The sequence below is a fragment of the Balaenoptera ricei genome, chromosome 3 (genome assembly GCF_028023285.1).
Source record: "Balaenoptera ricei isolate mBalRic1 chromosome 3, mBalRic1.hap2, whole genome shotgun sequence".
Taxonomy (NCBI): Eukaryota; Metazoa; Chordata; class Mammalia; order Artiodactyla; family Balaenopteridae; genus Balaenoptera; species Balaenoptera ricei.
Genome location: NC_082641.1, coordinates 152224985 through 152249583, shown reverse-complemented (window position 1 = coordinate 152249583; position 24599 = coordinate 152224985). Strand labels below are relative to the sequence as shown.

Below are 24599 nucleotides of genomic sequence, written 5' to 3'. Positions count from 1 at the left end.
CAATGCAGAGGTCGGCGGTGTCGTCAGCCGGAGAGCGCCCTGGATGGGGCGGGCGGTTTCTGCCGCCTCTGCCACCACCTCTGCTGCCTCAGAACCTGCCGTTGCCGCCGCCGCTGCCGTCCCCGCTGCCACCGCTTCCTCCTCCCCCGCCGCCGCCGCCCCCTCCTCCTGCCCCTCGGCCACCTCTACACGACCCAGGCCCTCTGTCCTTGAGAGGAATCCGTATTCAGTCTCCTTCGCGGGCACGGGGCGCAGCTATGGCGGACGGCGGGGGCGGAGGGGGCACCGGCGCGGTGGGCGGCGGCGGCGCCGGCCAGGCCTCGGCGGGGGCGACGACAGGCGCGACGGGGGCCGGTGGGAGCGGCGGCCCCATCAACCCGGCCTCACTGCCTCCCGGCGACCCGCAGCTCATCGCGCTCATCGTGGAGCAGCTCAAGAGCCGGGGGCTGTTTGACAGCTTCCGCCGGGACTGCCTGGCCGACGTGGACACCAAGGTAGATGAGGCCGCCGGGGCTCAGGCGGGCCGGACTGGGCATGAGGCTGCCAGGGTTGCATTTCACATTTCCAAAGGAGAGAGGAAAACAAAAGACACCTTAAAAATCTCAGCAGCGAGGAGACCGCTTAGGGCAGTATAGGAAGCTTTCTGAGGGATGCCCACGTGGGTTCGGGTCCCAGCCCCATCACTACTGTGTGCGACTTAGCCCAGTCGCATCTCTCAACTTGGGGATCCAATACCGGTTTCACAGCCTATCTCCTGTCTTTCCCAAGATGGGACTCCTTTAAGGCCCTCAGTAACAAATCTCAGTACGTTAAAAACAGTGGAGAAAACCAGGTAAGTAAGCGTGAATGGTTTGAATACACAATCATCAGCCTGTAATAACTCTTTGTTCTTTTTCTCTAGCTTAGTGATTTGCAGACCTGCATGCACAGTTAATTAAGGTACATTGTTGTAGAACCAGCGTCCTATTTTGTTCTCCATCATTGATTGAAAGGGATTTGGTGCCTATTTTAGATCCTAATGCCATAGGTCAACCAAGTCAACAGCTAGTACAATGCTGTTTCACTTTACCTACTTGCCAAGGTTCATTTGTATTCAGTGAAGTCACGTGTGTTAAGTGTCAGACAAACAGCAGTTGCTGGAATATTCGTTTACTCCCTTTTCAGAAGCTTCTCCGACAAGACTGTGGTTGTAGACTTAGGAGGCTCTTGTTACTGAATGGGCCGCTAGAGGGAAGTGATTTCTCCTCTCTGAGCCTATCATGGAAATCTTTTGCGTACCTCACAGCAAGATTGTGAGCTTAAAACTAGGCCTTAAAAATAGGGAAAGACCTTGTCCACGTACCCATTAAACATTTATTGATGGGATTTGTGGATACAGGAACGAGCAAGTCACTACCCAGTGCTCAAAGATCGTATTCTAGGGTAGAAAACTGAAACGTAGACCAGATAGTATAAATAGTAAGTGGTGTATGCTGTTATTCTCCAAGATTAAAAACTCAAGGAGAAGTGCTATCCTTGAAATGGAGTATTTAATTTTCCTTATTTAAGGTTCCCAGGTACATATTGACAGAGCTTTCACCTTTTCCAGGACTAGGTGTTCTCAACTTCCCATTGCAAGTTCTCCACTCATGTTTCATTTGTCTCACTGGGTTTTGTGCAGCTTGATCAATGTAGTATACATTTCTTTAAATCGGTATTGAGAATCTGTTGGGGGAGAGGGAATTGGAGCCTTCACCACTTAACACCTCCTTAGATGTTCTTTCTGGTAGTCACCTGGTTGTCTTCATTCTTGAAGATAGTGTGTTTTAGGCACATCCTTTGTTGCTTTAGTCCCGTGGTTCTCAAAGTGTGGCCCCTGGATCATCAGCATCACCTGACAGCTTGTCAGATTTACATCTTGTTAGGCTCCGCCCCAGACTGCAAACGTAGTTAAGGAAAAGTGAACTGATGGTGTTTGTAATTTACTTTGCAGTGCATCCAAAATATAAACAAACAGAACAAACTGATAGGTGAAGAAGAGAGAGAGATGGCGATAGTAAGTATAATAAAATGTTAGTGGCAGGCACATTAGGTCCTTTCACTTCATGAACTGAAGGGATTATTCTATATTGTCAGGGTCTATTAAGGTTTGGTGGTGACATTAGCTGTCCTTTGTCCTTTTCCCTGGGAACCGTTTCTATCTAAAACTGGGTGAGTTATTTTGAATCGTAGAAGGTATAGTATCAGGATTAATGGTTAAAAGCTACAAATCTAATTCTAACTCCTGTAAGCAAAGGGGAGAATCTGTTGGCTCATGGGATCTAAGGAAAGATAGAACGAACAAACTGCCAGAAGGGCAGGGACGCATTTGGAACCAGGGATGCTCCGCTAGTGCTGTCTCTCATGCCTATTCTTCACAACCTTTTAACTGTCGCTGCAGAGCATAGTCATCCATTTGGTTACTAGTATCTGTTGGTGACACCTTACAGCTTCTTCCTCTAGAAACAGCTCCAGTTCAGAAAATCCCAGGAAGTGTCTGCATTGTCTCAACACGGGTAGGCACCCACCCCTGTAGCCAGGAGAACATGGCACCCACTGCCCTACCCACAGTAGTGGGTAATGAAGAGGGGAAGATGGTTACCAGGAAAAAGGAGTTGCCAGGCAGACAGTACATGGGTATCTGTGAATTTTAGTCCTCACCCGTCTCCCTGCCTTACTCTCTCCAGGTTTGCTGGAGAGTCTTTATGTCTGTGAGTCACGGCCTTTGGGGAGAGCCCATTCATGGAGCTGAGGCCTATCGATTCCTTTGTCAGTTTCATTTACCTGACTGTTAACAAACATTTGTCACAGGAACACTACATAATAAACCAAATCTCAGTGACTTACAATAAGCATTTGTTCTCTTGCTGATGGGGCTACAAGTCAGCTAAAGTTCCAATGATCTAGATAGGCTTGGTGCTCAGCTGTAGGTGGCCTGGGCTTGGGTCCAAGCTGTGGGTTGGGGTAGGTCTGCTGCACATGTGCTCATCCTATAGGTCCCAGGCCAAATGGACAGGGGCTGCAAAGGACATACCCTCATCAAAGGTCACCAGAGTACAAGAGCCAAGCCAGGTGGCACAGCCACATTTAGGACCTCTTGTCACTAACACTCCGTTGGCCAGAGCAAATCACACTGCTAAACGCAGCGTCACTGGGGTAGGGAAGTATTCTCTGCCCACAGTGGGAGGAGAGAGGAATGAAGTGTGAACAGCAGTGCACACTGCTACACCTGGTTTGGAGAAGAACAGCTGGTGGTGCCAGAAGGTCTTGGAGGCTTAGAACATGCATTCCTTGTGTTCACATGGATTCCTTGTGTTCATCAAGTTCCTTTCTGATTTTGTTCTGATCCTAGTTGGGTCTAGAACATTTGAGACCAATAAGTGCCTCTCAGGCTCCTTTTGGGACTTAAGTTTTGCTTCCCTTCAGCCTTTCCCAGTGTTCCGTAGGCTTTGACTTCAGTCTGCATTCATGAGTCATGCTGAGGGTTGGGTGGCCCTTCATTTTATGCGGAGAACTTTCCTGAGGCCTTGCTTGTTGCCAAGAAGACCCTATGAGGTAAGCAGGGCAGTAATGTTTGTTTTACAGACAGAAATAACTGAGACTCAGGTTGGCTGACCTGTTGAAAGTCAGAGAGCTAGTAAGCAGTGGAGCTGGACTAGAACCCATTTCCTTGGATTTGGAAACGGCCTGGATCTCACCTTGGCTTTGCCACATTTTAGCCTTGTAGGCCAGTTGTTTACTTTTTCTAAGCCTGTATCCTCTAACATGAGAGCAGGAGAGAGCCAATAGGACCTCCCTCGTAGAGTTATTTGAAAAGTAAGTGGGGTGATAAAGCATCTGGCATTGTACCTACCCACCATGAAGCAGGCACACATGTTGGTCATTAATCCATGCTCTGCCATGCTGTGTGGTGATCTTCACGGACACGATGGGAGTGTATTTAAGGACCTGAAATTCTGCGTTTCTATGAAAAGCAGTGTTCTGAATGACTAATTTCCAAAACTTTGGTGCATGTAACTTCTGACCTTGCCCCTTCTTTTTAATATTTTAGCCAGCTTACCAAAACCTGAGGCAGAAAGTGGATAATTTTGTGTCAACACATCTGGACAAGCAGGAGTGGAATCCTACGATGAACAAAAACCAATTGCGAAATGGTCTGAGGCAGAGTGTGGTTCAGTAAGTAAGCAGAATTGAGAGCGAAAAGGCAGTAATCACAAGTGTGACTCGCAAGAAGGCCAGTGCAAGGCACTGTTTGGTCAAGGTGCATGGTACTTTCCAGCAAATATGACATACAAGTTACAGCACACCCCGCCCCTATTAAAATTAAGGTTCAAGTAAGCAAATAACTCAATTGAAATTCTTGCTACCCACATAGGCCTCCCATGCACACCTCTACCAGGAAAGATATTCCAAATTGTAAGACATATTTCATACTCTCTGAAGTTTTCAGTGTAATGTGAACATACGCTGGAGTTCATACCGATACATCAATGTTTGGGTCTTGGGCAAGAGCAGCTGGATCTTCTCACAAGTCAGTGTGGGTTACACAAATTTTCTGAATCCACACGGCCCCTCTAAAGTGTAATGGCAGCTTTCAGGAAGGCATGGAGTCTTATCAAAGTATATTCTTCACAGTAGCAAACTGAACCTTAGTTAATGAGGTGCTACTGATTGCTCATACAAGTGACTTCTCAGTGTCACTGGCACAAAAGTGGTGGTGGCTTATGAAATCCAGTGTCCTAAGATAAACTTTTTCTAATCCATTCAGAATCTTTTTTTTGCTCTTAATACCAGTGCTTATGTTCAGGTTTTCTTGATCCACTATCTCTCCTAGAATATCTAAAAGCTTGTGAAGCCTTCCTCTTTAAAAACAGAAATATCAGGAAATTGTGCTGAGTGAAAAAAAACCCAGTATCAAAAATATAGTGGTGCACGATTCCATTTCTGTAACATTCGTGAACTAACATATAATTATAGGGATGGAGAACAGATTAGTGACTGCTAGGGCTTAGGGTCAGGGGGGCCGGTGAGTGTGGCTAGAAAGGGGTAGCATGAAGGGGGTGGGGTACAGGTGAGTATCTTAATTGTGGTGGTGGTTACATGAAGCTCCTCATGATAAAGTTGTGCAGAGCTACCCACGCAGACGCACATGAGTACAGCTGTAACTGAGATGTAAACGAGGTCAGGAGAGTACCCGTGCTGGTTTTCTGGGTATTTGCCCCCACCCCCTTTTTTTTGGAGGTATAATTGACATACAGCTTATTGGTTTCAGGTATAATTAGTTTCAAACATAAAGATTCAATATTTGTATATATTGTGAAATGATCACCACAGTAAGTCTAGTTAACATCCATCACCACACAGAGTTACAGAATTTTTCCTTTTGCCTGTGTTCCTGGCTTTGATATTGTACTGCAGCTGTGCACAGTACAAGCATTCAGGGTGGCTGGGTAAAGGAGTGTGTGGACCTCCCTATGTAATTCTTTGCAACTTTCTATGGATATATAATTGCAAAATAAGTTTTGTAAAATAGAAAAGGATGCTTATTAACAAGCTGGCACTTTCAGTATGGCTGTATGGCTGATGAAATCTGAATCTTTTTAAACGAAACTAAAATTTATAAAAGCTCTCAGAGTTAGGGAAGAAGCATGATACCAAAAGATGCCCAGTGCTTTGTCATTCTGGATTTATCACCCATTGCCTTTCTGTTTCTCTAGGGAGCAGACTGTGGCACAGGGATCCTTCAGAGAGAAGGGGACGATAGCTTCCACTTACTGAGCAACTATTTCATGTCTGGCACTGGTCCCTATATGTGTTATTGCTAATCCTTACAAAAAACCTGTTTGACAGCTGTAGTAACAAATCAGATGAAACTTTTTTTGTAACCCTACCTTCTAAAAGATTGGCAAGCATATTAAGAAACTAAATCAAAACACCAAATATTTGAAATATTTGAAAGGGTGCCATTAATGGTATGAAAACTGTCAACATTACTGTTAATTTCTAATGCACAATGATGTCATTCTTGAGGTATGCATGTGGCGCTTCTCTTTATATACCTTTAATATGAAGTGTAACACAGAAAAGTGCTTAGAACAGAGATGCAGTATAACAAGTAACTAGAACATCCCTGTAGTCACCACCCAGGTTGAGAAATAGAACTTACCAGCACCCTCCAAAACACCCCGGCCCTGCTTCCCTCCTTTCTTGATATACCTTCCTCCTCTCAGAAGGTTACCATACTTCTGAGTTGGATGGTCGTTCTTTCCTTGCTTTTTTTTCATAGTTTTACCACCTATGTAAATATTTCCTCCTTTTTGATTTGATCTACAATGTATTTAACCTGAAAACATGAATTTGGATGTGATACTGAGACATTTCTCTGTGATTCTTGCTAACATTTTGAATTTGAGGCAAATTCTAATGAAGTTTTAAAGTGAAGATTTGCTACTTAACCCTATAGATGAAACACTGCAGCCCTCAGCATTGGCTGGCTGGCCTGGCCGTTCAGGCCCAGAAGCTGTATCCCAGTTCTGCAGCATGGAGGGCTTAACGGGAAATCAACCTCTACTGTTGAACCTAATTATGACTGATAAGTCTTTTAACTGCATATTTGTTCATTTCATCTTCTGTTTTAGGCTCCTGACAAGATGCTGTTTTCTCCAAACACTTTTAAAATCTCCAAAAAAGGAAGCTACACTCTTGGTACTTTGTTTTCCTTGGTCAGGCTTTCACCTCCAGTAAAGACCCCTGTGAATCTGACCTGGGAAGCAGGGTGGTGTAGGTGGACAGCTGTTGGCTTGTGCCTAAGGAGAGGTGGCTTTGCTTCCCCACCGACCCATGGCCTGCTGCTGACCTCTCTGTGTTCCACGGTGCTCATCTCTAAGGGCACACATTGTCTGTTGGGGTCTGCCCAAAAGTGCCCCTGTACTCTAGTGGTGGTCTGTTTACATCTAGGCTTTCTGTTGATAAGCTGTCAGTTACCACTGGATCTAGGAAGCACTTTATTCACTACTAAGCCTAACCAGTTCAAGGCCTGTTTCTCATCTCACTTATCACTGTGTGTGTTCACCCAGTTGTCTCCTTGGCTGTACCCTGACACACCATTTGCCCCATTACTGCAGGACCTATTTTTACCCAAGCAAAAGCTTGAATGGCCTAAGAACTCAAGTCTAAAGGAAAGTAAGTAAAACCTGTCCACCATGCTTGTGATGGTATTTGACTGTTTTAATCCTTTGAGGAGAACAATTCAGTTTGACCCTGCATGGACTATTTTCCAAACTCTTCAAATGAGATTTGTTTCCTATGACCGTAATCTTCCTCACTACCCACCCCTGGTGTTTGAATATAGACATCTTGACTAATTTTTGCTCTATTTCAGAAAGGATCGGGGATGTATTTTAGCCCATTAGGAGCTGAGAACCAGTCTGTTTCTTGTCTGTTTACTTGTTTGCTTCTGGGTTACCTAGTATGTGTCATAGGTAACCACAGCCGAAGGCCTTGTTGAATTGCTGGTGGTGCTGTAAACATTCCCAGCCCTAACTGATTTGTGTTATATAAGATTTAGAGCTTACTAGCCAGGTTGCTGCTGGAGGCTGCTTCTCCCGCTTTGACTTGTGAGAGGATAGATATTGAAGGAAATGGAGTCAAGTGGGAGGCTTGCTGGCTTTGAAAGATTGAGGTTTTCAACTCTCCCCGTGCCGTCGGTTCTTTCCTACCATATTGTTACTTGCTCTTTGTCTTTGGGACAGTTTTGTTTGGTTCTTTTGTACAAGGTTGAGGTGGGAGTGGATGAGATTGTGAATTAGGAATAGTGGTAGCCGCTGGTCGTGAATTGCCCCCTAAAGATATCATTGCTTGAACCCTATGTGGTAAGTGGACCGCCCTGTGAAAGAACTCCTCAAGGGGCTGTACTTTGGACCAGGTGGACATTTATTGGGCTCTCCCATGACACTTGGAGGCTAAATAACGGAATGATCTATTTGTCTCCTCAAGGTCAGGGATGTTGGAAGCTGGAGTGGACAGAATTATTTCCCAGGTGGTGGATCCCAAACTAAACCACATCTTCAGGCCACAGATAGAACGAGCAATTCATGAGTTCCTGGCGGCCCAGAAAAAAGAAGCTGTGCCAGCACCCCCTCCAGAGCCTGAAAGCCAGGACCCTCCAGCTCCATCCCAGGATGCTTCCTAAGGTCCAGTATCCCATCTTTTGTCCAGGAACATTCACCTCTGGCTTATAGATATAGAAAATGGATAGAAAAGGGGTAAGCCATTATTGAGGGTCATGTTTCTTGCCTATTCAGAAAAGTATTTACCTCAAATGGACTTCATTTTGTTATGAGTCATTTTTTACTGAGAACTAATTAGTAATGTTTTCCTGTGTCCGTGAGTATGATTTTCTGTGCCAGCAGAGCTGAACGTTTAAGCTGTGAATAGATGTTTCATTAGAAACCACCTGGGATGATTGGTGTGCACAAGGCAAATTCAGATGAAAGTCTTGTTGTTCTGAAATTGTTTAAATGAGGCTCTCCCCTGGACATGAGTTAACTTGGGTTTACAGTTTTTATATAAAATCAAGCAATGCATTCTAAAGCGGCATCCTAAATGGGGCTCAGAGTCTGCTTTAAGCCCTGCTGGGTTTCCTTGTATTTAGTAAGGATTTCAATTCACCATTGTCAGTTACCGTGGGACTCTTCTGATATGAGCACTCCTTTTTTTTTTTTTTTTTTTTACATTTGAAATTTAATTTTAAAAATCAGCTAGATGCACAAAACAATGCTTTTTGCAGAGCTTGGGAGACATTAGTAGACATAAGCAGCAATCACCAAGTAAGCAGTGGCAGACTCTTAACTTAGCCATTGTTGGTAACCATCAGGGTGTGCCTCATCCCCTCATTCTACTTCGGTGTTCTCTTTATAAGATTCTTTAAGATGTCTGTTACTTTTGATAAATAAAATAAGCATCAGTGAGTGAACAAAGTGAGAACATCAGGCTCACGTGGGGCACTCGAGAGAAATTGTCCCTTTGTACCTATCTATGTTAGGAGAAGACCTCAATTCCATTATGGAGTGTAAAACATTCATTTCAAGTCTTTCTTTCTAGTTTAATTCCTTTGGGGACATAAAATTAAACATAACACAAAACTAACATTTTGATATGATTATCTTTTCTTTTTAGAATATGCCTGACACGTTTTGGAAGCTCCATTGAATTAATGGTGAAGAACTGGATTCAGTTACATAAGAGTACAACTTCAGAGTGAAGACCGGCCAAGGTCATCACTGACTTCACAATTCAACGTTGACTTTGGGGCGGTGTCCAGACAAAGTAGGGAGCCAGTGGGCCAGTAGGAGAGTTGACCATGTGGGCCCCACGTCGTGCTGCCCTCTGGCCAGCCTGTCCAAGGGGTGACACCCAGTAGACACTACAGATAAATTAAGAAACACTACATCAACTTGGGGTTGTCCTGAAACAAACCTTTGTACTTGAACTTAGAGACTGTGTATGAATTTTAGGGTTTGTTCTTGGGGATAAGCAAGAGCTACAATGAAGGAACATAACCAGTCCCAAAGATGCAATTTCAAAGAATGACAGTAAAGGTTAGCCAGGGGTAGGTATTTGACAATGCTTATTTGATACTGTTTCTCAGAGTTGCAAATAAGAGTGTACAAGCCATTAGCATCAGATAGCTTTAAGGTTGTCGTGACCCTCTTGTCCATGACTCTTTAGCCTACGTTTCCTTTCCCCTGTAAGAGGTGTCAAAACATGGGACCCTAGAATGCATGAGGAAATGTAAACTTAAGTATAAGGAAAAACATTTGCAGGCTCTCTATCCAGGGCTTCTTCCTATCCTGCAAGGGCTAGTGAGTCTTGGGTGTGTTTATTTTATTCTCATGTTTGTGTTTTTTAGAAGGTGAATAATTAATAAGTGGCTTAAGTTTTGTAATTAAATCATTTGATACTCTGAAGCTTCCACTAATTCTTAGACCCCAGGTGCGCAGTGTAACCTTTTTCCTCGGCCTGCATGCCATTCCTGTGGACAACACGACTTAATGGCAGTGAAGGGCTGGTAGACATGCCTTGGAACTACCGTCGTCCTGCAGCTAGTGGGTGTAGCTGGAAGTGAGCAAGACGTTCCTCTCTTCCCCGGCCTATTCCTGATGCCAGTCTTTAGTTGAGCATAGTGTGCTCTATCAGTGTTTCCCAAACTTGTTTGTGGAAGTGTCACCTGGGGATTTTAAGAAAAAAATGCATATTCTGATTCAGAAGTTCTGGGAGGACCTGAGAGTGTTTCTGACAGGTTCCAGGTGATGACTCGGCATTTTGCATCCCAAGCCTTGGATGGTATCAAAAATTACTTCAAACTAAGTGTCTTTCGTTCTTAGTTGAGTCTACTCCTGGATATTGTTACTCAGACTTTAACCTGTTTAGACTTCCACCTTTACCATCAATACCTGTAAGTTAGGACTGCACTTCCATATTTAGCAAGATGTTTGGGCAACATGTGCCCTTAGTTTAAAGCAAGCTGACCACGTGTTTAGGGCAGGCGGCAGTTACTTCTGAAGTGTGTTCTGCTTCCAGCTGAAACAGGTTGGTGTCCTTTTCAGTTTGGGATTCAACTACCAAGTCCTCAGTACCCAGAGAAGGGCCCCTCTAGTCCTCTTCGCTCCACTAATAGGTAAACATGCAATGACCAGTCTTACCAGTCCTGTGCTCTGCAAGGAAGCTTCTCAGAGTAGAATCCCCTCTTCAAGACCATGAGCCTCCTTCCCTGGGAGGCCTCTGCCACCAGAGGGAGGCCTCAGCAGAGCCCCTTTCTGTCGACCCGGCCAAAATCCTGCCCATCCAACACTGACCTCAACCCAGTGACAGGGCAGAATAGAGCAACCCAGAGAAGGCGTCCTTCTGCCCACAAAAGCCCAAGTGACTGTTGTGTATGCTTTTTGGCAGACAGTTTTTGGTCCATCTCAGTTTTCTTTTTTTCCATTACTAGAGAAGGGTGTACCAGTTGATGAGAAACACCCTAATTTTCACAGAATGTTAAATATGCCAAGATACCAAGGTGTTTTGTTCTTTTTTTGTAAATCAGTGTTACAGCCACTAAGTCACTCTAGACTAGAGATAATTTTTTCAAATGAAATCATCAGATTACAGGAGTAACTAAACATCACTACTGTTGGGACAGAGGGCTGACTTTGACTCTTAGCTGAGCCAAATTGTAATGGAAGTAGTGCCCATATTCCCTTGAGCAAATGTAGTTAAATCGGCAGGCTGGGAAAATGAGACCAGACAAACAGCACCAGAGGGGCTGGGAAGCCCAGAGCCACCTCTGCCCTCTCCTTAATAACGGGTCACCCGCTAAGCCTATTTGCATTCTCAGCGGAGTCCTCATGCTTGTGTATTAGGTTAGGCATGCAGAGCCTAGAAAATACGTGTGTTCTGAGATAAGGTAGAAGAATTCCTCCCTGAGAAAGATGAGGCCACCAAAAATATCTCATCCCGAAACACCCTTGCTATGTTCACTCCTAAACAAGAATCTAGTTGTCTCGCACCTCAAGGCTTCTCTCCTTATAGTTGGAAAAACCACTGCAATTTGCAAAAGCCTCGTGAAGCACAGAACTAACCTTTGTAAGACATCACCAAATATTACCAACCTTTAGAAACCATCAAAGCCTTAGAGTCACAGTGATACGAAGAACCCCATGCTCATTTTTGTAGTCCAGTTCTTTGACCTGGGGCAGTGTCTACAATTACTACTGGAGACGATCGCCCCCAGCATGTTCCCAGTTACCAGCCTAAGTGCTTGACTGGTATTGCCAAACCGCCATGTCCACCTGGTCGTGACTGTCTAACTCTTTCTTGGCTTATAGTCAAGTTTGTGGCTCCTAGATCAGATTTTCAATCAATCATTGTTTTATCCTATTTCTGTCGTTCAACATTAACTTCTGTCTACTCATCAGGGGATGGATGTTGGGATTCCCATGCATTCTGTAACACTCATTAGCACTGTGGGCTGAATAAATACTAGCAGATTCATTACAGCAGTGCTTCTGAAAGCATACCACCCAACCACCGGCAAGCAGCATGAGTATCACCCTGGAATTGTTAGAAATGCAGCCCTGATCCCAGATCTACTGATTCAGAGACTTGGTGAAGGGGCAAACAAGCCTTCCAGATGATTCTAATGCACACTAAAAATCATTTTCACTTCAGGACAACTTTGGAAAGTCAGTGATGCTGACTGGTAATGACGGTTTAATTAGATGAGTGGATAAACATAGTGTCTACATAGTGTATAAAATCAGTGTCTCTTCTGCTCCTGAGGTGCAAGACTATCATCTCTCTCTCTCTCTCTCTCTTTTTTTTTTTTTTTTTTTTTTTTTTTGCGAATTCTCCCATTAGTCCCTTGCAAGGACTGTGCATTTGGCCATTTTGGCTTAGAAATGTCTGCATGTAATTTAAACCTCCTAAGCTTTCAAAAGCTATAAGCCATCTTCTGAAGATGAGTTTGCTAAGCAGCTCAGAATTTTGCCAGGAGCTCTGCAGAAAGGCCTTCAGTGGCTCCTAAAGATAGAGATGTGCAGGGACCCAGCAGAGGTCAGGGCCTGGCTGGTGCCTGAGGCTGGCACTGAGGTTTGGGCTCGAAAATCACGTCTGGATCAGCACTGGCCAGAGGCCAGGCTCTGCCTCCCTCAGCTGCCCTAAGGCTGCCGAAGATGGGGTGGGAAGCAGACGGGAAAGCTGGCGCAGCCAAGCTTTCTTTGGCACTGTACATTGCACACTGTCCATCACCTTACCTGTGGAGGAGCCAGTGGGTCAGCTTTTATGGTCTTGTCCCTGGGGATGGGCTCAACTCCAAGGCCGTGCAGTAATAATTACCTGTCCTCTCAAACTGGTCACACCGCCTGAGACCTAGCCAGTCTTTCTGACTCCGGTCTCCAAGCTGCCATTTGGCCATTCCTCCTGAAACACTGCTCTCGTCAAGTATCGTCCTCACTCACAAACCTTTGAAAGGAAGAAGCGAGTGAACTAGGCACCTACGAGGTGGTAGACATTTTCGTAGGCACAACTTCATTTAATTCTCATGACCCTGTTAGGTAGGATCTATCCTCCCTTTTATGGATGAGGAAACCAAGACTCAGAGAGGTGATGCATCTTACTCATTACACAGCTATTAAGTAGGGAAACAAGGTTTGAAGCCAAGCCTCTCTGAATTCAAAGCCCATATTTCCCCGTCCCACTCGCCGTTTGCTACTCTGCCACCCTATTACCTAACAGAACAAGTTCCAGCTTGTCAGTCCTCCGGGGTCCTCCCTTCATTCCAAAGGCAGGCCCAAATCAAATCAACTTGACCTCCTTCTACATCTCAACACATGCCCTTAGTTCTAGCCAGCCTTTGCTCCCCTCACTCAAGTGCATGTCACAGGGCAGAGTTTGCCAACTGACAGGCCGCTCTGCTGTGTCCTCTAACCATGTTCTATTGGCCAAGGAGTTTTGACCGTTGTCTATTAATTACCGATATTTTTAAATGGGGAGATTTCCATATAGATCTGTATTTCTGGCTCCTAAAGGAAAATGTCAAGGTTTGGAAACACTTTCATATTCCCACTGGATAACAATCAGCCCAAGTTTGATAGCAGCCCACCATTTCAGATGAGTGGGACACGCAGATGCCACTGGCCGGCTTCACCCATTTCCATCACCCTGCTGGCCCCTGAGGACATTTGAGTCAGAAGTACTTGCCCTAGAGGGTCATCATCTTGTGATTATTTTAAATTATTCAAAAACATCTCTTTAGCTATCTTCTAGACCTTAATTTTCCATGAGACTAGATTGTTAAGCTACCCGATCTTGGTTCTAGAATTTTCAAGATAGGAGGGGGGTCTGCGGTTCCCTCACATCCCTGTCTGGGTGTCTACATAGGACCACCCAAGGATGCATGAGGGTGACAGGATGTAGACGGCATGGAGAGGCGGGTGTGAGGTACAAGGAGGAAGCAGGCAGAAACCAGCACCCAGTGTTCTCAGAAGCCTCTCAGAGGTGCCACAAGAGGCAGTCTCCCCGAGCCAAGGCCAGAAGGCTTATCTGTGGAACTGATCAGTGTATGCAGCTTAACGTTTTGTAAATGAGAGTGAAGGGTAGCAGAATATGCCGCTCCAAAATATGACGGTGGGAGTTGAGGACGTGCCTCCACAAAATAAGCTGCTTCAGTGCACTGATTACTTTGAGCTGTAGGCCCTTGAAAAAGAGCAAATGCAGGGAGAGGCTTTCTCTGAACTCCTCTTATCTGCCTAAAGACAGATCCTCCAAAAGGAACTCAGTTGTCATTGAGGACCCCTCTTTGGGTAATTTGTTTGATTGATTGATCCAGCTAATTATCTTATTTATTTAAAGGAATAATGCTTGTATGTGGGAAGACATCCCAAGGGTACGAATGGGTTTAACAGGAGAAGTTTCCCACCGTGTCCCTCCAGGCTCCCAGATACCCTCGTTGTTACCCAGTCTATACAGACCCCTCCAGAGACAGTCTGTGCACATATAAGCATGTAAGTTTTCATGTCTGTCTTCAGCTGGGATACACTCCACCTCTCTGACTGTCCACAGAAGAAGTGGGCTGGGGGCTGAATAGTCCACAAGTCTGGGAGGTGGGAGGAGGGGTAGTGGGGAAAACGACAGCCGCCCTGCGGAGTTATGGAGTCAGTGATGCGTAATGATCAGAATAAGAGGAGGTAGTCTGTTTTGAGAACTTGCTCTATGCTGTCCACTACAGCCGCTACACGAAGGGCTTCCCCATGGGGTCTCTGACTCTGCACCATGAAGACAGTGTCCTTGTCACCAGTAACAAAGAAAGAAACAAGCACTCACTTGAGATCTCAGTAACAAGTGTCAGAGCTGAGAAGCTGTTCACCTCCAAAGCCTAGCTTTTTTTCCCCCTCCAGTTTCTTTTATTGTGGCAAAATATACATACCATAAAATTTACCATCTCAACCATTTTTTCAGTGACATTAAGTACATTCATCTTGTTATGCAAACATCACCACCATCCATCTCCAGAACTTTTTATATGCCCCAACTGAAACTCTATACCCATTAAACAATAACTCCCCATTCCCCCTCCCACAACCCCTGGCAACCGCCATTCTACTTTCTGTCTCAGTGAGTCTGACTGCTCTAGGTACGTTATGTAAGTGAAATCGTACAATATTTGTCTTTTTGAGACTGGCTTATTTCACTCGGCATAATGTCCTCAAGGTTCATCTATATTGCAGCATGTGTCAGAATTTCCATCCTTTTTAAGGCTGTATAATATTCCGTGGCATACACACAGCACATTTTGCAAAGCCTAGCTTTCAACCACAGCACTGAGCAAAGATGCCTGACTCTTAGTAGATGTTTAATAACTTTTTAAAGCTTTTTCCTTCTCCTTTGCAATGATTTCAAACTTACCAAAAAGTTGTAAGACTAGTACAAATAACTCTTTTTCCTGAACCATTTGAGAGCAGTTGTTGACCTGATGCCCCATCACCCCCAAGTACTTCAACATGTAATTCCTACAAACAAGGACAGTCTCCTACATAGCCACAATAAGAGCATCAGGAAATTAACATTAATACATTACTACCATTAACCTGCAGACCTTCAGTTTCCTTCCTTCCTTTAAGAGTAATTATTTTTCTATTGCTTTTCCATTATCCTAAACACATTCACACTGGATCAGTACCACTATTCAGAACCCATCTCCCATCACTGTCACCACCTCAAGCTCCCACTGACACCCCTCACCCTGTTCTGGCTCCGGCACCGCACTCTGATCTTCTGCCCCCACTCTCCCATCTCCATGCACACTTACCTTGCTCAGTCCCACCTGGTGGCCCTGTGACTTTGCAAACCCTTGACCTGATCCCCACTTCAAAGTCCTATGGTATGAATGGGCCAGCGGATGGTGACAATGAAGAGATGAAACGGCAGGAGCAGTGGAATCGAATCCACACCACGTGACAGCCCCTGCCCGGTGAAGCAGGTGGCTTGGCCGACTTCAGGCCTGTCCGCAAGAGGAAACAGTAGGGTCACTTCCCGGACGGTGTGGACCACAGAGAGAGGCCTTGGGGCCAAGCTCACTCTTTCTTTTTTCTTTGTTCATGCTGTCTCATCATCCCCACCCCACCCCCATCCACTTTTTGGGTCCTCTTGCCATGGCTCAGTGTCAGCCCCTTGGGTGGCAGGCCGCCTGTCTTTCTGATGTCTGCATATTCCTCATCACCAAGTTATACCACCTGGAAAATACCCACCAGTTTGGCGAAAGTCCACAAGCTGTGGAAACTAACAGAAACTTATTTATATTCCATAAGTTATTAATAAGCTAGGATTTCACTGATGTCCATTCCAAGCACAAATCTCTCCATAAACGCTTGGCAAGCGTGGATGAAAACACAGAGAACATTATTCGCTGAAATCGCCGTAAAAGGAGTATTGTGTTACGTCACTGCCCTTTTCCTCATTAAGTTCACCCTGGGAACATTTTGTGGTTTGCAGTTGTAAGATGAGTCCTATGCAACCTGGAGACCCAGGACCACTTCTCTCCTGCCTTGGCCCAGGCTCCCACCTCCTTACAAGTCCACGAGGAGATGTTTGCAGTTGATGCTGGCAAAGTGGTCCTTTATGATCAGCAGAGCCTCTGGCCCCAAACCCTGACACAGAACTCCAGGGAGACAAGCTGGACCACACGGGGACTGTGTTCACCCCAGCCAGCTCTTGGATGGCACGGCCTTGAACCAAAGGCAGCTTGAAGAAGGTGGCTCTGCCTGCTTCCCTGTGCTGCACCCAAGTCTTGGAACTTACCACTCCAGGGGGATTCAGGCCTCTCCCACCTGAGGCAGAGGAAGAGAGGGAGAAAGATGGGCAGCAGGAGGGGCACGTGGAGTGGAGCAGAGCTGAGTCCTGGAGCTAGAGAGGGAGGGGCAGCGTGAGATATGGAGAAGGTCCTAGCAGGGCCTATAGAGCCAGGCTGTGTTCTCATCAGATGCCTCCAGAACAGAAAAAAAAGAGGTAGAGGATGCCAGGGCCTGCGCTGAGGGAGCAGAGTTACCTCTGTGCCCACTCTAATCTCATATGACGGTCAGAGAAAGGCAACGACCAGGGCACTGGACCTGTGAGTGGAGACCAGCGACATCACACGAGCCCTGCCGCCCCGCTAGGGCCCTAGAATTGAACTGTTCCAACAAGGGCTGTTCCCCCTGGCCAGCGGGTTCTCCTCGGTGGGATAAACCCAAGTGCAGAGTGAAGGGGACTGGAGGGGCCAAGGGAGGCAAGAGCAGGCCTTCCACAAATCTGTCAAGGGTTGTTGTAAGATGGAAACAGGGGGCTTCCCCAGTGGCACAGTTGTTGAGAATCCACCTGCCAATGCAGGGGACACGGGTTCAAGCCCTGGTCCAGGAAGATCCCACATGCCACGGAGCAACTAAGCCCGTGCGCCACAACTACTGAGCCTGAACTCTGGAGCCCGCGAGCCACAACTACTGAGCCCGTGTGCCACAACTACTGAAGCCCCCGTGCCTAAAGCCCGTGCTTCGCAACAAGAGAAGGCACCACAATGAGAAGCCCGCGCACCGCAACGAAGAGTAGCTCCCGCTCGCCACAACTAGAGAAAAGCCCGCACGCAGCAACAAAGACCCAACGCAGCCAAAAACAAATAAATAAAATAAAATAATTGGAAATAGAAGGTGCATGGTTACCAGAGGTTACCTAGGGGATGGTTTTTAGGTTCCCTCATGTAAGACTGACTTGTGGCCTATCCATTCGTGAGGAGTGACACAGCTACATCTTCGAGGGACAGGGTCGCCTCACTCAACCACTACCTCTGTTATCTGGCGGCTTTCTCGTTCCATGGGCTCTGAGATGTGGCACTCCACTCATGGCCAGGCTCCGCAGGGATAGAAAAGGAATAGGATATAGAAATAGGAGAGGAATAGGAATAGGGGAGGGAACAGCAGCTAAGAGGAACCTCAGAAACACTCACGTCCCTTAGTTCACCCCTTTCCATCATTTATCCCTTAGTTACCCGTGCCTGCAGAGCACCGGTCCCTGCAGAGCACATAGCAAGCACTCATTAAATATTGTGATTGCTCATAGTAGCAACAGAAGCGGTAGGCATTGTTGTTGGTGACTCATTTGACCAACACCCCAGAGTGCAGACTAGCCATTATACCATTTTACAGAAACTGAAGTCCAGAGCTGTGAAGTAGGCTGGTTGCCTGCTGCCCTGAGGGCCACAGAGCTGGGGCAAGGGCTTGTCTCCTGCCGGAAATCAGGGAGCCTAGCTGAAGACGTGGAACTAGAGCAAGATCCAAAAGATGGGGGGAAAGGGAAAAGAGAGATAGGAAGCGTGAGGCGTGGACACAGCCAGGGAGAGAGGAGAGCTGGGGGACAGGAGGGTCCCCAGCAGTTTGGGGGGGGGGGTTGCAGAAGGCAGGAGGCAGCGGCAACCGGTCTGGGCTCTGAAGTGAAACCCACCTGGGTGAACGCACCGCATTCAGTAGCTGGGTGATCTGGGACAAGTCTTCCTAACGCCCTGAGCCTCCGTTTCCTCTTCAGTAAAACGGGGGAAATGGTGGTTCCTACTTCACGGAGCTGCTGAGGGAATTGATGAAATAACTTGCAGCACGCAGCTCTTAATCACCACTCAGCCAAGCTGCAGTTATTATCATAGAGCCAAAGAGAGACGGCAGACCCGTCCTTCTCATATCCACTCCACGTGGTCATGACAGGAGAAGGAACCAGTGAGACTCCGCCATGCATTTTCCTAGAGGAAAAGTTTCTATCAGAAGAGAGCTGCTTGGCTCCTTCCCTCGCAATTTGAGGAGGAGCTGGGTGATGAGCCCCAGCTCTGTCACTTCCACCTGTGCGACCATGGGCAAGCGACTGGTCCTCTCAGAGCATCAGTTTCCTTATCTATAAAATTGCCTTGAGGACTATAGAAATTCTTTAAACAGAAATACTGGTATTAATTTTTACCTGGGGAGGCAAAATAACCAAGCTGGAGAAGGCACAGACTTCCGACTTCAGAGAGCTCAGGCTCAAATCCCAGCTCCCCTAAGAAGTAGCTGAGCAGCCTTGGACAAGTTTCTCAGCCTCTCTGTTTCCTCCTCCGTGTGGCATAAATTACTGAGATAATGCATGTGAAGCCCTGAGTACTGTCTGGTATGTAGTAAGGACTTTAAAAAGAGTAGTTGTTATTATTACTGCCTGTCTGTTTCACTCTCGGCCTGAGCCAGATCCTGGCCTGACCTTGACCTCTATCTCACCCTGCTTTTGCCCCCAGTTTTCCAGCCGAGTGTGGCCTGAAAGCTGTTTTTGTGGGGCAGCCACCCAGGCCCAACCACAGCGCTGCTCTCATCAGTGCCACCGCTATAAACAGACAGAGGCAGTGTAAGTAAATACGCGCTCCCTGCTGGCCCTGGAGGCCACCGGCCTCGAAGGAGTTCAGGTGGAGGGTGGCAGCCTGGTTGGATGGAAATAACGACCGAGCCCAGGAACAGGGCAGGCCATGAAAGACCCTTGGCCAGGCAAAGCAGCAAGACGGGTGCTGAAGCCAGAGGGCATCCAGGCTGAGTCCCCAGCTTCTGTCTCGCCACCCCAACTGGGCCTGGCATCACCCGCCCCACCCCAGAGCTAGCATCTGCCTCTCAGTGCCCCCCGCCGGCCTTGCCCCCAGGAGTGACCACAACAGCAGCCTTGACAAAAGTACACACCCCGGGTACCTTACACACAGCATCTCGTGAATACCCTCACCATCCGAGGTGATGGGTGCCATCACTGATGAAGCAACGACGTCTCAGTAAGACGACTGGTCCCAAATCATAAAGTTGGAGGGGTGCCTGGAATCGGAATCCAAGTCTGGCTCCAAACCCCAGGTTTCACCCTGCTCCACCCTGGAAAATCACTTCCACCTGCCCTGGAGTCAACCCTCAGAGCCACGCAGGCTCTGCTGACCCTTCTTTTGTCAGCACCAAGCACACTCCAACACCCAGTGAAACAAGCAAGTTTGCTGAACGGCTCTACAAATGGATATAGAAACAAGAATCCGAGTGGGAAATGTTTCTCTGAAGGAGAAGGGCGTGGACTGAGCACTCATCAGGACTTCACATACTGCTTTGCAAGTGCTCATTCATTTCATCCTCAAGACCACCCGATGGGGTCAGTGGTCTGATCCTCATTCTACAACTGAAAGAATGGAGACTGGAGGTTCAGTAAGGTGCCCGAGGATTGCATTGCTCTTAAGTGGCAGGGCTGAGTGTGGACCTGGGACTGAGATGCTGACATGGTGAGGACCACAAACGCCTTCCCCTCTGTGGGGCCACCACCCGGCGTGGACCTGGCCCAGCATGGGTGAGCACCACGAGTCTGGTCATTGAATAGACCCACAGGTAAACAGATTACTTCTTAGGCTCCTTGAAGTTCTAGAAGGATAGTCTAGGTGTAAAAAGCGTGGACTCCGGAGCCCCACGACCTAGATTCCTCATCCCAGCTACCCCCAACCAGCTGTGTGTTCTTGAGTGAGTTACTTCATTCTCCTGTCCCTCAGTTTTCCCATCTGTAAAATGGGGGTTATAGTAGTGCCCGCCTCAGAGGGCTGATATGAGGAGCCAGTGAGTCAATATTTGTAACATTCTTAGAACGTTTCCTGGCACAGAACAAGTTCCAATGAAATGTTTTTTAAGTTAAAAAAGTTATATGTATATATGGTTGACTGAAAAAAAAGGCACAACCTAAAAGGTGAGAGTTGTTTCATTCTGCGGACATTCTTAGGACTTCAAGCCTGGGAGACAGCAACTCAGATAATGCTGAGAAAACTATTCTGAAGAGGAAGGCGGGCAGCCAGGACATATAGGAGTTTTTGCAACAAAACCAGATAGTTCAGAACAAAAGGTTACTGTTAATAAAAGAAAACTAGATATCTCACATTAAGGAATTTAGTGCTCTTCTATGTATGGGAAGATGCAAGAGCCTGGGCTCACTGAAGTCATTCCTTTGATATGCACCTCAGCTATCTGGGGCCAGTATCCTCTGCTTTCTAATCCTGAGTTTTCTCAGGTGCACAGTCCGGGGGCGACTGCAGTCTGATGACTGCTAGATGGCGGGCAATCCTTGTTTCCATCCTGAGTTCCCTCAGGGCTCACTGCCCACGTGGCAGTAATATAATGGCTTGAAGGCTGCAAAATCCTTTATTTACTGATTCGGTTTTAGTTCTCAATATAATAGAAAGATATATATATATACATATATTTATAACTCTACTTCATAGCTGTCTCAATTCAGTTTTGGAGGTCACATTGTGTGAACCTTTAAAATTATGCAGTTCTCTAAGCTAGTATCTGACCTGATAAAAAATATTACCTCTCGGTTGCTTGTGGATTTAGATACCTTTGCACAAAATCTTAATTTATATTTTGTTTTACATCAGAGATGGACATCAGGCCTTGATCAGGAACGCTTGCGGAGGGGGGCTGTTCCCCATTAATCTTGGCGCTTGAGTTGCTTTGCTCCCTTTCTATTTAAGATGAAACAACGCAAAAGGGGTGGTTTTAAACGCCAAGGCTGAGAACATTGTGTTGCTAGGGAAAAGCACAGAGCAGAGCTTCTCAGAAGCCCTCGGGTGAAGATAAAAAATGCAAGGGACTAGTGGGAACTAGAAAGGGGCCATTCCCGGGAGGGAGCTTGGTGAGCCCCCCTGCTCCTGGGGACCCATCAGAGACCAAGGGCAGCGCCCACACAGCCATTCCACACACACACCCGCCGTCTGTGCCTCTGGAAGCCAGGCCCTGGTGTCTGTAATAGGGGTCAGGCCTGCCTCTGGGGAGCTCACTTCAACTGTGGGTGCAGAGGCAGCATTGAAATAGTGTAGCTGAGCCTCACAAGCCCGCCAAGGCCCTGCTTTCAGTCCCGCACATAGAAGGACGGAGAAAATGTCCTCTGCCAGGATCCTCAGGGGGAGAACGCTTTATCTCCTTGAAAGAAGTACTTTGATAGAATGATCGAGATGGAGGGTGAGACCCATAGCACATGTGCAAATAAAAAAACGATATGACTGAATGGTTCCGAGACCAGGAGACAGGAAAGGGAATGAGTCTTCTCCAAGGACAAAGAGGGTAAATTCTGTTCATGAGGAATGAGAATGGTCGGGGCTGCCAGGGGGCCACCGGAGAGACAGCCTGCTGGCAGGATAACCAAAGAGAATGCAGAGACCAGAACTTCCTGAAAGGAGAACTTTAGAGTTTTTACTGTGGAAAGCATAATGTAACCCCAGGCCTCTGGCCCACTTACTAAATCTTGAGTAAAGGCTACATTGACCACTGCTGCTATGTGTGAGTGGATGATTTTGAAAGCACTCAGAGTGGCTGAGTTTTATAAAAATAATAGCTCTCATATGTCAGGCCTTATTCTGTGTGTTTTACATGGATGGACTCATTTAACCCTCATGACAGTCCTGTAAGGTGAGTCCTATTATTACCCCCATCTTCCAGGTGAGGAAAGTAAGGCTCAAGGAGAGAAAATAACCTGCCCCAAGCTCACAGTTAGTGGATTGAGCTCAGGCAGCCTGGCTCTAGACCTGGGCAAAAAGGACCCCTGCTCCAGGCCACGCGTTTTAGAGGCCCCTGTTCTGATTCTGCCTTGGATTTTCACTTTTAAAAAGTATTCACAGCAGGCTTCCCTGGCAGCGCAGTGGGTAAGAATCCGCCTGCCAATGCAGGAGACACGGGTTCGAGCCCTGGTCCGGGAAGATCCCACATGCCGCGGAGCAACTAAGCCCGTGCACCACAGCTACTGAGCCTGCGCTCTAGAGCCCGCGAGCCACAACTACTGGAGCCCATGTGCCATATCTACTGAAGCCTGCGCGCCTAGAGCACGTGCTCCGCAACAAGAGAAGCCACCGCAATGAGAAGCCCATGCACTGCAACGAAGAGTAGCCCCTGCTCGCCACAACTAAAGAAAGCCCAAGCGCAGCAACGAAGACCCAACACCGCCAAAAAGAGAAAAATACCGTATGCAGCCAAAAATAAAATTAAAAATAAACAAATTTATGTAAAAAAAGGTATTTGAAGCATTTTATTTTATGAGAGAGAGAACCACTAAAGTCTTGTGCCATGTTCTGTGGATATTCAGGTGTGCCTGTGCTCTTATGTACTGTGAATATATTTAAAAGTTAGCCAATGTGAACAGGTGAAATCCTTTTATTACCAAGTTGCTTAACGGCTATGCAGATGTATTCTTTTCCTGAGGAACTGGTAGGCCCTATATCACCAATATGAATCTGGGCATATCTCTTTTTTCCTAACTCATCACTTGAATCCTCCCTCCCTCTCAAACTCTATTATTATAAAGTTTAATATCTTGCTTTTGAATATTCCAAAGACGCCAGGGCCTTAGTCCTTCTTCTGAAATACCGGATGCAGGGAGAACTGGAAAGCCCACATCCTTCTTTGATAAGAGCTCTTTCCTCTCTGTACCACAAGGGGGCACTGTTGAACACCAGTTCTGCACAGCCCTATGGACACATAAACCACTGTGGGGCAGTCCCTGCTTTTCTGTATCTGCTGTTTCTGCAGTGGTGTCCCACACTTGGGCTCCAAAGTTGGCTCCCTTGGTTCATGTTCAGACATGATTCCCCCAGATGAGACCCTGAGCAGCTTCCACTGTTGTCCCACTGTTGAGCCTGAATCATTCACCACCTAGCCTCCCATGTTTTTCTTGGTAAGCATTATGGGCTGAATGTTTCTGTCCTCTCCTCCCTCTAAATTCATATGTTGAAGCCCTAGCCCCCAGTATGACTGTATTTGGAGACAGGGCTTTTATGGAAGTAATTAAGGTTAGGTTAGGCCAGATCCAATTGAATTAGTGTCCTTATAAGAAGAGAAACAAACCAGAGAGCTTTCGTGCTCTGACTCCTTGCCATGTGAGGACACAGTGAGAAGGTAGCCATCCGAAAGCCAGGAAGAAGGCTGTCACCAGAATCTGATCAGGCTGGCACACTGATCTTGGACTTCCAGTCTCCAGAACCACGAGAAAAAGAAATTTCTGTTGTTTAAGCTGCCCAATCTATGGTATGTTGTAACTGCAGCCTGAGCAGACAAAGTGAGTTTGTCTGTGGGGCACTTCATCTCCATTCCTTCCAACATACTTTGATCAGGGTCACCCAGGTCCTACCTGACAGAGCCATTTGGGGAGGGAATTCCAGGGTACAGAGTACCCAGGGCCTGGTCGAGAAGTAGGGGAGACATAGGATCCAGATGGACACATCACTTGACCCTTGTCCTGTAGGGAGGGGCATGGCCAAATACTGTATGTTTTCACTTATATGTGGAGTCTAAAAAATAAAACAAATGAACAAACATAACGAAACAGAAATAGACTCACAGATAGAGAACAAACTAATGGTTACCAGTGGGGATAGGGAAGGGGGGGGCAAGATAGGGGTAGGGAATTAAGAGGTACAAACTACTATGTATAAAATAGATAAGATACAAGGATACAAAGGTACATTCAAATGTACAGCACAGGGGATATAGCCAATATTTTATAATAAC

The 24599-nt window shown here is 46.6% G+C and overlaps 1 protein-coding gene across 2 annotated transcripts; it reads left to right on the top strand.

Moving 5' to 3' along the window:
- Nucleotides 1-18: 18 nt before the first annotated feature.
- BOD1 (biorientation of chromosomes in cell division 1) lies at nt 19-9986 on the top strand. 2 transcript variants are annotated; one of them, XM_059917693.1, is made up of 5 exons: nt 19-494; nt 1973-2035; nt 4070-4194; nt 8014-8210; nt 9196-9986. In XM_059917693.1, the coding sequence occupies exons 1-4, from the start codon at nt 258-260 to the stop codon at nt 8207-8209; spliced, it is 621 nt and encodes a 206-aa protein (XP_059773676.1). In that variant the 5' UTR covers nt 19-257; the 3' UTR covers nt 8210; nt 9196-9986. The 2 variants fall into 2 exon arrangements, with proteins under 2 accessions (XP_059773676.1, XP_059773677.1); XM_059917694.1 differs by lacking the exon at nt 1973-2035 and having other exon boundaries at nt 21-494.
- The last annotated feature ends 14613 nt before the right edge of the window (nt 9987-24599 follow it).

Excerpts from the sequence above, each read along its gene's own strand:
- BOD1 (XM_059917693.1), top strand. The coding sequence starts at position 258 with ATGGCGGACGGCGGGGGCGGAGGGGGCACCGGCGCGGTGGGCGGCGGC. Across the intron at positions 2,036-4,069 it reads AAGAGAGAGAGATGGCGATA|CCAGCTTACCAAAACCTGAG; the intron begins GTAAGTATAATA and ends TTAATATTTTAG. Across the intron at positions 4,195-8,013 it reads CTGAGGCAGAGTGTGGTTCA|GTCAGGGATGTTGGAAGCTG; the intron begins GTAAGTAAGCAG and ends TGTCTCCTCAAG.